This window comes from Canis lupus, chromosome 28 (genome assembly GCF_003254725.2).
Source record: "Canis lupus dingo isolate Sandy chromosome 28, ASM325472v2, whole genome shotgun sequence".
Classification (NCBI taxonomy): domain Eukaryota; kingdom Metazoa; phylum Chordata; class Mammalia; order Carnivora; family Canidae; genus Canis; species Canis lupus.
Window position 1 is genome coordinate 27,150,307 of NC_064270.1, and position 14,163 is coordinate 27,164,469.

Consider the following 14,163-nt stretch of genomic DNA (forward strand, 5'->3'; position numbering starts at 1 on the left):
TGATGGCTTTCTTATGTAGTTGTATTTTGTTATGAGCTTTAAATATTTCTATTGTGAACTTATTTTTCACGGGGTTTATGTTTCTTAGGAATATCACATATTCTTTTGATAAAAAAAGACTGCTATGAAGCAGTTTCACCCCTATTGCCAGGGCCTTAACAAGTTTCACTTGTTCAGGACCATTTTTATGTTAACTTCTGAGCTTAGGATTTCTGCAGTACATGAATAAGAGATATATGAATTTCCTATCCATGAACCGTTCAAGCTTGGGGTTGGAGCTTCTTGGGAATGACTCCTTCCACTCATGACTCAATGGTGGCAGCTTGTTTATGTGCTGCTTCTCTAAAACAGTGAATGGAGTTTTGTTATTCCACGTGCACAACTGGCTAGACACTTCTCAATTCCTGACTTTATCCAGTGAGCCTAGTTCCAGCTCCTTCTGGTCTTGACTTTTGGTCTTATGTGAGCATTTAAAACCTTAACCCCTAACACCTGTATCCAATCTCAAAGATTTCCCTTGGGCTTTAACTCTAGCACATCTTTACCTTGAGTCATCTCTTTGTTTCTGGTATGATGATTTCCCATTCTTGCTTTCAGATTGGCTGTGTAAACAGTATCTGTTTTAAATGTAGTTCTAGTTTGTATAGCATTTCTCTATATTTGAGTAAAAAGTGCGTCCTTCCCACATTTTGCTTAGACTGCCATATTAACCAGAATTCTTCACTTTAAAATTTCATAATGCTTCAACTTCCTCATTCTTGAGTTCTTATTTCTTTTTTATCTTTTGGTCAATCTGTATAATTGTTAAAGTAATTCTTCAGGAAAAATATGTGCATGATGGATTTTCTAAGCCATTAAGATTTTAAATTTCTTTCTATTGTTTTCACACTTAAATGAAAGCTTGTCTGTATACAGAATTCTTGGCTCACACCTGTTTTTAGAAAATTATGTAGATCTAGTGCTCCTGATTTTTTAAGTTTTTACTTAAATTCCAGTTAGTTAACATACAATGTAATATTACTTTCAGGTGTATAATTTAGTGATTCAGTACTTACATATAACACTCAGTGCTCATCACAACAAGTAGCACTACTGATTTTTGAAATTTATTAATGCAGAAGAGATATATTGAAATCAGCCTGGTTTTTAAAAGTCCTTTTCAGGTAACCTGTTTTAATTTTTCTTTCCTGATTGATTGTACAGATTTTTTTTATCCTTATCATTCCAAATTTGTTCACATATGTATCTATTAGTTTTGTCTAGACCATAGATGAGTCTCCCATTTTAACCTCAACTATTAATTGTGATTTCTTTATCAAGTATTCCTATTGCTTATAAGATTAGATCTTTGCTCTCTCTTCTCTGAACCCATCATCTACTCAGCAGCCTTGGAGAACTCCTTATACTTTACATTACTGATTCCATCTTTTGCAGTATTGGCTGTATTATTTAATACTGTGTAAATTTAAAAGCTCTGTTGGGCTCTTCTTTTTTATATTTCTTTCATTTCCTATCTTCCTTTTTATCTCAGCTTGTATTTTTATCTAAATCTTTTATGTCCTTACTTGCTCTTGTTTTTTAGGGGACATACCTTTGCATCCTCTTGAGGACATTACATAATTGACTGACAAAATTTATCTTTTTGCACCCTATAGCAGTAATCTATTTTAGAGACTTAAAGTTCTGTAAGCTTTTGGGCAATTCACCATTTATCTACCATTACAGTATTTTTTTGGTGGGGTTTATGCTGTTATTATGTGAGAACTGTCCAGACTTACAGCTTGCCAACAGATACAGTATATACATTGTTCCTTATCCCATCCTTGTTTTCTCTAGTTCTTAAAGAATGAACTGTCTTCCTAAAGCTAAAGCTGCTGGTTGACAAGTTGATGTGAATATCCCCAACCTAGTTTCTTGTAGTATACTTGACTGAGGTATGATCTCTTCTTGCTCATGTGCCAAGTTTTCTTACTATGAGGAGGAAAATGTATGTTTTAAAGAATCTGTGAAATTTTATAGTTTTCCATTAAAAGCAGTACATGAAAAATCACTACCTGCAGCATTCCATTGTTTTATATCCTGACAGAATAGGAAGATGTAGTGATAGGTAAGATAAGGTACTGCCCCCCTGAATTGTCAAATAGCATAGAAGTTACCTTATTTCCAAAAAAAAAAAAAAAAAAAGAAGTTACCTTATTTCAAACTATCTCCACAGTGAGTCTTTCTGATTAAGAAGTATCATTACAGATGTTCTTGGCCTATTAGTATTTGTGCATTACTGCTCTTTCCCTAATCAGATTAATATCTAGCAAAATCAGCAGTTCTTTGGAAATAGGAGTTTTATTTGAGGAAAAGGGGAAGAATATGTTTGGAGTATGGGAGTTATTTTGAGAAGGTTAGACTTAGGTTGTCTATGGATTTTGTAACACCAGATGGTTCAAAAAAGGAGAATGGAAGAGGTTAAAAGCAAACTGGCTACCCACAGTTGTGCCTGTGATCTTGAGGTTGGTAAAAAGAATATCTCATATAGCCTTTGGTACTTAATGTGGTTTTATGAATTGTTATTGCCTGAATTAATATCTCAAGATAAATTGAAAGGTTGCCTACCTCAGCTTCTTTGATTCAGTCTAGTTCCATGGCTTTAAATATAGTCCAGTTTTTCCTGGTTAAAATTCTAATTAATTCCTTCTGAGAAAAGACAGAAAAGAGGAAGGAATGGGAGATATGTGACTGCCACAGTAGGATAAAGGATTAGGTTGTTCCTCTAAAATTGTCTTTTTCTCTTTATTATGAAGCTCCTTTTCCTTTCTCTTTTATGAGGAGCATTTCCTTATGTTGCTAATAAGAGAAGGTTAAATTCTCAGGAAATATAAGGGCCTCCTACCATTATATTTGATGAACATACAGCAGACATTTTTTTTTCTGAATTGAACGAGCTTTGTTTTAATTCTTCATAAAAGTAGTATTTGTTTATTGCAAATTATCCCCAAAATAGAAACATGTAAAACACAGTTAAAACTATCCATAGTTCTACTGTATATACTATTTTCACAGGTCTTTCGAAATTATTTAAGTCCATGTATAATTTTCTTAAATGACTTGCTTTTTTCCCATTTACTGGGTTCCACATATCTCAGTAAATCTATATCTAAATAAACAGTTTTTAATAATTGTATAGTATTCCACTCAATGGCTATACCATATTTTAGTTAACTACTTTCCTACTGATAAATATTTATGATTATTATTAATAAATTATTATTAATATCACTGGGGTGGGATGACAGTCTTGCACATGCACCGTGATGCACTTAGATTTTTTAAGGATAAAGTCCTAGAAATCAAGTTTCTCTATCAGTAATTGTATACTTTTAAGACTTTTGATAATTTCTAAATTGTCCTCCAGAAGTTTTTCCAGTTTATTTTTGTATAATTTCACTACTCATATAATTGAAATGATCAATTCTTTTGGTAAGTATAAGAGAAAAATGTCATCCTTTTATGGTTTTAATTTGAATTTTTTGTTTACTTATATTTTTAATTTTGTTCATTGACTGCTAATATTTACCATGTGTTATACCTAGTCATATCCTCTCCTTGTTTTTTTCTTATTGACATCTAGCTTTTTATATGTTACAGATAATTACTCTTCTTTGTCATTTGTTGCAAATGTTATTTGTACAAAGCTTGCATTTTTATGACATATTTTATATAGTCAAAATTTAGAATGTTTGTGTTGCTAGAAATTTTAATCTTTTTTGTTTGTTTGTTCTGAAATCCATCTCAGACTTGGGAAAGCCTACCCTACTCCAAGATTTTAAACAATGTGTTTTTCCACATTTATTTGTATCTTTTATGTTCTTCAGTAGAGGTTCTTTTTTTTTAATATATGTCTTATATTTTCTAAGCTTATTTGTGTTTTCTTTATTTGGTTGCTGTTATGAATGAGATCTTTTCCATGCTTTTTTTCTATTTATTGTCGGTAACTAGAAAAGATGCTTAGTTTTTGATATTTGTTACTAACCTTTTTATTTAATTCTTTTTTTATTTCTAATAGTTTCTCAGTAGATTCATTTGGATTTGTTAGGTATGTGACAATGGCATTTGCGTAAACAAATGAAATTGTATACCAGCTTTTTTGATAATTATATCTTTTTTTTTTAACCATATTGTACTAATAAGAACTTCCCGAACAGATTTAAATAGCAGTGGTCTTATCTGGCATCCTAATAACCTTCAATGAGAAGATGAGAGATGAGCAAAGACTCAACTGAAGTAAAGGAGCAAACCAGGAGGAATCTGGGAAAAGATTTTCAGGTAGAGAGAACAGCCAGTGCAAAGACTATACGGAGTGAGTGTGCCTGGTATGTCCAAGGAATAATGAGGAAGCCAATGTAGCTACAGAGAGTGAATGAAGAGAATAATAGAAGATAAGGTTGGAGAGTGAATAAGGGAGTGCAGACCACAAAAAGTCTTACGAGCTATTGTAAGGACTAATATTTCCTAATATTGAAACTTCTGACGTTGGATCACTGTGTCATAGTGAATTTTAAGTACTAAATCTGTGGTTAAGAGATACATTTATAAAATATATATATATATTTTTTTTTACAAAACCTTAAATCTATCGATACAATATTCATTGATGTACTCTAGAATTTACAATGTCTATTATTGTAGTCATAACAAACACAGTCTTTCCCCGATTGCTATGAGCTTACAAATGTGAAATCTACATAACTCTTATGTAAAGTTGCCTTACACTATGAGGCAGACCATTTAATCAGCAAAATGTCAGTTCCTAAAGTCTGAGACTATTTTAAACAACAGCAACCACAACAAAGAGAAGCTTTATACTTTGCTTACTTGGACCTAAACATTAATTTAGAATCCTCAGTCATTTTCAATTTTCAAGTTCTTCTGGTAGAAAAATACCTAAAGGCACCCAGGCAGCAAGAGTAGTGAAGAGTCACAAATCATGGCTATGCTGAAAACTGACCTAGTTGACCAGATAAGTCAGCTCACTGGGAAAACTATAAGCTCTGTTGAAAAATCAAATATCCCAAGAGGAATAAAATGGAAAGAAAAAAATCTTTATTGCTGAGGGAAGCAGAATTAACCAGAATGTTGGCACTGCTATAAATTAAAATTTTCCAAAACAGCAATATTTTCTGACAAAGCTTGGCTGTTTGATTCTAGAATATAACTTTAAGGCTGCATGCAAATATTTTCTCTTCATTTGTAGTCAGGGGAAAAAGAGAGAAGAGAAAGAGAAATTTATATTAGTATAGGAACCTTCTACTCTTTTCTTTTTTTAGTCATACCCCTTGATATTCCTGGGTAACTTAGTTAGGAGATAGAGTTAGTGTCTCTTAAATGTTTATGGTAAGATGTCCAAGCTACCATAGATTATAAGATTGTGCCTCAATTAAAACCTGACTGGGAAAGATATGTTCAAAAATATTTTGGGAGGTGGTTCAAGATGGCAGCATAGGAATACCTGAACTCATCTCCCATGCACACACCAAATCTCCAGCTACATATTGAAAAATTCCTTCTGAAAAAGACCTGGAAACTAGCTGAAAAATTATTCCACAACAAAGGATAACAGACAGGGCCACACTGAAATGGGTGGGGGAGACAGAGACATAGTCTCACCAGACCTCCCTCCCTACATTGGCACAGCAACCCTTGATCAGGAGGGAGCTTACAAATATGGAGCTTCTCCCTGAGTAGCACATCAACATCAGGCACACCAATCCTTGGGACCTACATGGGAATGATGAACCCTCAAAACATCTGGCTTTGAAAACCAGTGGTGCTTATTACATCCAAGAGATCCAAAGGACTGTATGGAACTGAGATTCTGCTCTTAAAGGGCTCATATGTAGAATCATTTGCCCCAGAACTAGTACAAAAGCAGCAGTTTGAAAAGCACCTAGAGTATATATGTGTATATACATGTACACACACACACATACATATGCATGTGTGTAAAGGAGAAATTTATTTCTTAATCATAAAGCAACTGTCAGAGGGACATGGGCCTATGGGACTCTCTCCAGAGATGGCGGCACAGGCGGGGCACCATTTTTTCACTCTTCCTCTACCTTGTGCCATTTTGCTGACTTGCTAGCACCAATGTTGGTGGGAGCCATTTTTGCACTCTCCCTTTACCTTCCTTGTACTGGTAGGTGCACACAGTCATAGCACTTTCCAATTTCCCTGCTAACACTAGTGGATGTGCCCTACCCCTGCACTCTCCTGCTGCCTTGCTAAAACTGGTGAACATACAGAAAAAAAAATCACTCTGATTTAAAGATAAGCAGAGAATCTAAATAAATATTTTTCCAGAGAAGACATACAAATGGCCACCAGGCACATGGAAAATGTTCAGCATTACTGATCATCAGTAAAATATAAATCAATATCACAATGAGATATCACTTCATATCTGTTAGGATGGTTATAATAAAAAAGATAAATAAACAAAAGACAAGAAATAACAAGTGTTGGCAAGGATATGAAAACAGAACCCCCTCACACTGTTGGCAGTAATATAAATTGGTACAACTACTATGGAAAATGGTGTGGGGGGTCCTCAAAAAATTAAAAACAACTACCATTATGATCCAGCAATTCCACTTCTGGGTATTTATCCAAAGAAAATAGGAACAATAATTTGAAAAGATATGTGTATCCCTATGATCATTGTGGCACTATTTACAATAGCCAAGATAAGGAAACAATCTAAGTATCCATCAGTGAATGAATGGATAAAGAAGATGTGGTAAGTACATAATGGAATACTACTCAGCCATAAAAAAAGAATGAAATCTTGCCATTTGCAACAACATGGATGGACCTTGAGGGTATTATGCTAAGTGAGGTAAATCAGATAAAGACAAATACTATATGATTTCACTTGTATTTGGAATTTAAACAAACTAACAAAGAAAAACCAAACTAACAGATACAGAGAATAGATTGGTAGTTACCAGTGGGGAGGAGTTTGGGTGATGGGCAAAGTGAGTGAAGAGGGTCAAGAAGTACAGTCTTCCGGTTACAAATAAATCATCATGTCATAGTACTCAGCCTGGTGACCACGTCAGTGATATTGAAAGTTCCTAAGAGGATAAATCTTAAAAAGTTCTCCTAATAAGAAAAAGAAGATTTTATAACTTTGGTGACAAATGGTAACTACACTTGCTCTGGTAATTATTTGACAGTGTATATAAGCATCAGATCATTTTGTTGTACACTCAAAACTAATATAATGTTATATGTCAATTATACCCTAGTTAAAATTATTTTTAAGTCACAGTTTTACATTTCTTCTAATATCTTTCCAATTCTGATCCCCACCCATCACTCTTACAACAAGAGATATTTCTGATAATTTATTCTGTGAAATGACCTTATCTTATGATCATAGCAATATGTTTGGGGTTATATTTGGAATTATTTACCTATTTTACACATCAGAGGGTCTGGTTTTCAAACACAAGAGTGTGAAAAATAGTTTACAGAGTTGGTTGTGATAACAGCAAAAACAAAAGAAATAATGAGAAACACATTCTGCAAGTAGGGGGCCATGAAAAGCTATTTCAGTTTTTAAGAGTAACAACGTATGCTTAGCAAAGAGGAACTGGGAAAATCCAAAAGTCTTTGTCCGTTAATTTTTCATTAAAATATGAAAAAACTCTATTAATAATAGACCTGGGTAGCTACTGCAACTCTAACTTACCTTTGTCTTCACCATGTGAATCATCATATTGTGGACAATAATTTTACTGACTTGAGCTTTCCCAAACTCCAGTCTTTTTTTCTATTATGCTTTTTCTTTTACTTGCCAATTCCTTCTTGTATTAAATGTTCTCATCACAGATCCTAAGTGAATTTAAAAATTAGTGTTACTGTAATTTTTCTGTAGTTATTGACTCTGGAACTTCTTTAGGTTGCTCTACAGAGGAAAATGTGGAAGTAAAAGATAAAGGCAGAGTATAAGACAGAAAGTGGGAATAATGATGAGAAGCAGGCCAATAATAATAATAAAGTAATAATAAAAATAACAACAACAAAGAAGCAGAAAAGACCTCAAAATGATAATTCCCATAGAAGTTCAGGGGAAGAGGAAATTTATAGTTATACCTTTCTTATAAAGCTTTTGAATAGCTGTCTACTTTTCATTTGGGGTATATAGGTTTCATTTTTCAGATTATGGTAAAATATTCCAATTAAATGACAGCTTGTCTAATAGCTCTCTTTAATATTTATTTTCTTTTTTAGGAAAGAGGACATGAGCTCAGTGTAATTTTAGATCTTAGTTGGTAATAGCTGGAATGGGACACCTTAATTTTTTATTTCTTAACATAAGGCTCTTTGAATCTGAATAATAAATTTAGTTATGTCTTACTTAAAAATTTCTTAGTCTGATTAATATTTTCTTCATTTTTGGGTTTCATCATAGGTCTTTCACAACAGATTCTGATTGTGGCAGAAACAATCAGAATTCAGGAACTTTGATTCATACGTGACATACCTTATTGAATTAAAATTTATCCAGCCCAGTATTTGGTCTTAAAGCAATCTTGAATGCATTCATGCTTACCCTCCAGAATAGCAATTCTGAGAGTTGGGTATACTACAAGCAACCTTTTCTCATTAAGTTCTGATACTTTTTGTGTTTCTCAAACTTACATACTTTACCCTTCTACTATTACAGAGAATGGAGTTCCTTTTAGTTCCAAAAGTATCTCAATTACTTTGAAATAGTTCTAGTCCCATAGAAGAAAGGAAATCGGAAGAGCTGGATTTTAGTCCTTGGTTTGCCCATAATTAATTACATTACCTTTGTTGAGGAATTTCACTTTTCTGGACTCATTTTATTCTCATTTATATAATAAATAGTAAATAGCTCTGAAGTGTTTTCTTATTCTAAATAAATATGGTAGATTCATGATCATACTCCTGTTTGCTATTGTTACCATTTTCTATGTGATTTCTTAGATCTGGCCATATGTTTTATGATTTCTTTCTTCTTTGTAAGATAACTAACTGCCTCAGTCCTGCTTCCCCCATTTTAAAAGCCTTTTCTGAGTTTCTTTGGTCATGAAAATTGTATCTCTTTATTCATTCTCTATTGATGTCTTTCTTAAGATAGAGTTGATGAGAACAGCAGCAAGTACTAAAGGTGTGAGTAGATGTGCCATGACATAATATACATGCAAGATCATATTTTATGCTTTATTTCTGTTCCTTTCTTTCTCTTACTTTTTTAATGCCAGTATTTCCAGGACTTTTTAGCCATATCATTTCAAAATCTCTTTCAGGCCAACCCTTTGCCTCTGGACTAGACTATTCCTAAGCTCTTTACTATTCAGTATCTTCTGGGACAGAGATTTCACACTCTGTCTCTCACCTTCAGGAAGTTCTTATGGCTAACATAAATCTTGCTTTCTGCAATTTAAATTGAATTTATTTCCTTTTTCTTTTCACTATGGAGATGGGAACAGCCCCAAACTAAAAGTGATGCTTTCTTATGAGGGCCAGTACTGAATATAGAGGAAAGATTATTCCCAGTCTGGCATCAATTTTAGCTTTTATATATTAAAGCTTCCTGACTTCCATTTCAATATTCATGGTCTCAAGAGATGCTATTCTTTATGGCCCAAATGAAATAATAGTTACATATCCAATATTAATGTTTATTATGTCTCTTGCTAACTAGAACCAAATGAGGTACTAAAATTAAAAAATGAGTTCTCAAAAGCATTTGAGGACTTTAGCAGATTTGTGTTTTTCTTAGTATAACTGTAGTCATGGGACTGGGTTTTTGCCTGTGGTTTGTAGATTTTATCTCATTTTATTAGTCATACTGTATACATGTTTAATTCATCCATATCTTCCTCATAAGTGATGAGAATAGAAACTTGCTCTTTAACACAAGCTGTCTTGAAGCAGATTTCAATGTGTGTAGTTAAAAAGCTTTGGTACCTAAGCTAAGAAATGTGTTAGGTATTGCAAAGAGAAAAGAAAATGCATTTTCTGCCCATAAGGGGCCTATGTCTTATTGGGGGAAAACATTTTAAAACTTGTAATTATAGAACACTTATAAAATAATATATGATAGTGCATTTAAAATAAGATGCTTAATGTGAAATTTATTTTGTTTTTAAGGTTAATATTTGTTCTCTTAACTAAGGCACCCTAATTGTTTCATTCTGATTTCTGTTTTTTTACTTTAAAGGTTCAGCAGTTTTCTGAAAAAGCCTTCCTCTTACAGCTTTGGAAAATTCATGAAAATGCCTTAGAAAGACAGTGTAGTGAAATTACAAACCAGAGGAATATGCTTCTTCAAGCCTTTGTAAGCCTACAGCCACTTAGAAATATCTATTTCACTAGCAGTATTGAAAAGTATTTAAATATACTTAGGTGTACTTTTAGAAAATTATCTGTATGCATATTGGCAGATACTCCTGTTCAGATATGGAAAAGTATTAAGTGCTATTTAAAACCAGTTGGTAGAGTAATATAGTTTGAAAGAATTCTATTGGCAGGAATGCAATATAGAAATTATTTGCAATTGTAATAAGCATAAAAAAATGAGTGAAACTGATTTGAATTGCTCAGGCTTTGAGACCCTGGTTTTAATGCTTTTGAAAGGCAGAGAGTTCACACTTTAGGCATATTTATGGATCTTGGTGAAAAGATTTTGTTTATCTTTTTATCTTAAGTCAGAACCAACAGACTCAGTAGTTTTAAATGACAGGGCCAGTTTAGGAATGTGACTTGTAATTAATTGACATTTTAAAGAAAATACATTTAAAAATATTAAAAATATCTGAAGTCAAAATCAACAGACTTGGTACTTATGTTAACATGGCCAGTGCCCAATGTAGTTCACAACTAATTGACATTTCTTAGAAAAAAAATAGAAAAATACAGTAGTGTTTAGGTTCTAGAGTTTCTGGAAATTCTTATTTCTTTTTCATATTCATGTTTCATAAAATGTAAACTATTTTGTAGAACTGACTTGGAAATAAATATATAATTTTACCTCCTTTGCTATATTTTAAAAGGTTTCCTTCGATTTCCTTGTTTGTTTTTTTTCTATAGAAGTAATTCCCTTGAGTGTACATTTTCATGTTCAGGTTTGGACATTTAATTATTTTACCCAAATTTATATTGCAATGACCAAATGGCACCAATGGCTATAAGTTTAATATATAAACACAGATACAATGATGAGTAGTAGAAATTCTACCTCAATAATACTCCCAAAATATTAAAGATAAAACTTCCATGTGTAAATAGTTGGTATGTAATAGCTTCATATTGCTGGAGGAATAAAGCATTTTTGTAATAATAATGGGAATTATAATTTTATATATTTGTTGTTAATATTCAAAATGATTGCATTTTGAATCACTAAAGAATAACAGTACAATTACCATCTATATTTCATATTTTGTTTCTGTTTTTCAGGAGGCTGCGAAGAAAAAAGTGACAGAGGAGGAAGAAAAATTTATTAAGGAAATTACAGATTTCAATAATGAGTATGAAGTAACAAAGAAAAGAGAACTTTGGATAAAAGAAAATGTCAAGATTGAAATATCTGACTTAGAAAACCAGACGAACATTTTGAAGAGGGGTATGAGTATATAATACCACCTCATTTTTGTATCATTAATGAAAATAACTTATTTGAATCAATGGATGTTCCAGAAATTTAACCTTTTCATAAGTAAATTGGGTTATTGCATAGCTATTCTTTTACCTTTCTCTTAATTAACCTAATGGAAATGTATCTTTTACTGTGAGCAATCTCAAGTTCTTTAGACGTAGGTGTGACATGAGCATTTTAGTCATTCATTCAATAACAAATATCTATTGCTCCTTCTGTATGTGATAGGCATTGCTCTAGGTCTTTGGGGTATAAAACTAAAAAGTGGAAGAATCAAATATGTAAGCAGATATTTATAGTACAGTGTGATAGAAGCCATATTAGGGGTAGGACTGGTGGGATGTACCTCATTTACCATCAATGTAATTTAAACTAGAAAACAAGGTTACACAGTGGGGTGGGGAGAATTTCATTTCAGGAACCCTAGCATGTAGGTTATTGTAATCTGTGATAAGATCCTGAATTAAAGACCTTGCCAAATAGAAGAGAGGTTGAATTAAAGAAATGTTTAGGAACAATAACAGGACTTCATCACTTTTTAATGTGAACAAAAATAGATAAAGTTAAGGATGAATTATAGTTTTCAAACATCAGAGTTTGGGTAGAATGTGGTACCAGGAGGAAGAGCAGAGATAGAAAAGCCTGTAGGAACTATATAGCCTTTTCTGGACAAAATAAGTTTTGTTTCAGGTATTTTTAGGTGGAGATGTCTATGAAATACACAGAGGGGAATTCCCAGGTGGCAGGGGAAGAGTTGTTTGTGAAGCTGGTAAAAGAAATCAGAGCTAGACCATTAAGTTTGGAACTGAATCCAGAGAAGTCAGTGATATCATTCTGAGAAAACTTATTGGGGGGACACAGATAAGGAACAAAGACCAAAGCCAGAAACATTTAAGGAAAGAAAGAAAAAGAATGGGACAGAGCATTCAAAGAAGGCAAGAGGAGAACCAGCAGAAAGTAATATTTTAGAAACCAAAAACAAAATATGTTTTTCTTTAATTAGTGGAAATCAAAATAGGTTATTAATTTGACAATCAGAAGATGTCAAGTGCAGTAGCATAGAGTAGAGCAGTAGAAGACTGGTAGTAATAGATTGGAATCAATGGGAGTCAAGGAAGTAGAGAATGAAAATATAAATGATATTAAATGGATAATTAGTTTTTAATGGAAGCCTTTCTAAAATATACTGTTTGTTACTTTGATGCCTTTAGTAAATGGAGAATAATAAATGCATTTAACTTTTTTGACTTGGAGCTATCAGTATGAATAATTTATTGTTTTGCTTTGCATATGACAACTTTTAAGTAATATTTATCAGGCTTATTGTATATAACAACCACTATCCTAAAGACTATAAATGCTAATGTCATGTTAATTTCATTTAAATCTTAATTTTACCATTTGGTAGTTATGTGATTTGGGGCAAGTTGCTTGACTTTTCTTTGGCCCAGTTTCCCCATCTGTAAAGAAAGGGGTTAATAGTAATGACCTTAACAAAGGTTGTTGTGAGAATTCAATGAAATAATATTGAAGCACATAGAATGCTGCCTGCCACATAATTAAGCCCTCAAAAATATGAGAATTATATTTTTAGTTTCTTTTTATAGATGATGGAAATAATGTTATCATAGATAAATTACTTAGAGTAGACAGTGTAGGACAGAGGCACGCATCTGGAAAGCTTCAAAAAATATTGAATGCTTGAGTCTCATTCAAGACCTATTGAATCAGAATCTCTGTGGGATGGGTAGGGAACATAACTTTTTTGTCCTTAGGTGATATTGATGTGTATTTTCAATAACAAGTTAGAATACAAAGTTAAATGGGTACATACTCTGTAACTAACTTTCTATAAAAAAAAGTCACGGATATTTCCACTTCTATTCACATAGTGTTAGAAATTTTAGCCAAATCAATTAGGCAAGAAAAAGAAATAAAGACATCTAAATTGGAAAGGAAAAAGTAGAATTATCTCTATGCCCATATGATATGCTCTTATATATATAGAACACCTAAGGATACCACAAAAAAATGCTAGAACTAATAAATAAATATAGCAGAGTTGGAATATACAAAATCAACACACAAAAATAAGTTGCATTTCTATGTATGAGCAATAAGTGATCCAAAAAGGAAAAAAAATTAAATTCCACTTACAATAGTATCAGAAAGAATACTTAGGAATAAATTTAACCGAGGAGGTAAAAGACTTGTACATTGAAAACTCTATAAAACATTACTCAAAGAAATTAAGGAATACTCAGATAAATGGAAAGACATTCCATGTCATGGATTGGAAAATTTAGTACTGTTAAGATGATATTATTACCCCAAAATGATGTATGGATTCAATGTAATCCCTATCAAAATCCCAACAGCATTTTTTCATGCACTGAAAGACACATTCTAAAGTTCATATGAAATCCTAAAGGATCCCAAAGAGCCAAAACCATCTTGAAAAAGTGGAACAAAATTGG

General features: G+C 32.6%; 1 protein-coding gene across 3 annotated transcripts in view; it reads left to right on the forward strand.

Moving 5' to 3' along the window:
* The window catches only part of CCDC172 (coiled-coil domain containing 172), a 58,586-nt gene that overhangs the window by 13,704 nt on the left and 30,719 nt on the right, over window positions 1-14,163 (forward strand). For 2 of the 3 annotated variants that reach the window (XM_025467343.3, XM_049103371.1), the window contains exons 3-5: window positions 4,197-4,317; window positions 10,250-10,366; window positions 11,488-11,653. In XM_025467343.3, coding sequence (XP_025323128.1) covers window positions 4,255-4,317; window positions 10,250-10,366; window positions 11,488-11,653 — 346 coding nt within the window. In that variant the 5' untranslated portion in view covers window positions 4,197-4,254. The remainder of the gene's footprint in view (window positions 1-4,196; window positions 4,318-10,249; window positions 10,367-11,487; window positions 11,654-14,163) is intronic. The other variant, XM_025467342.3, reaches the window with a different exon arrangement.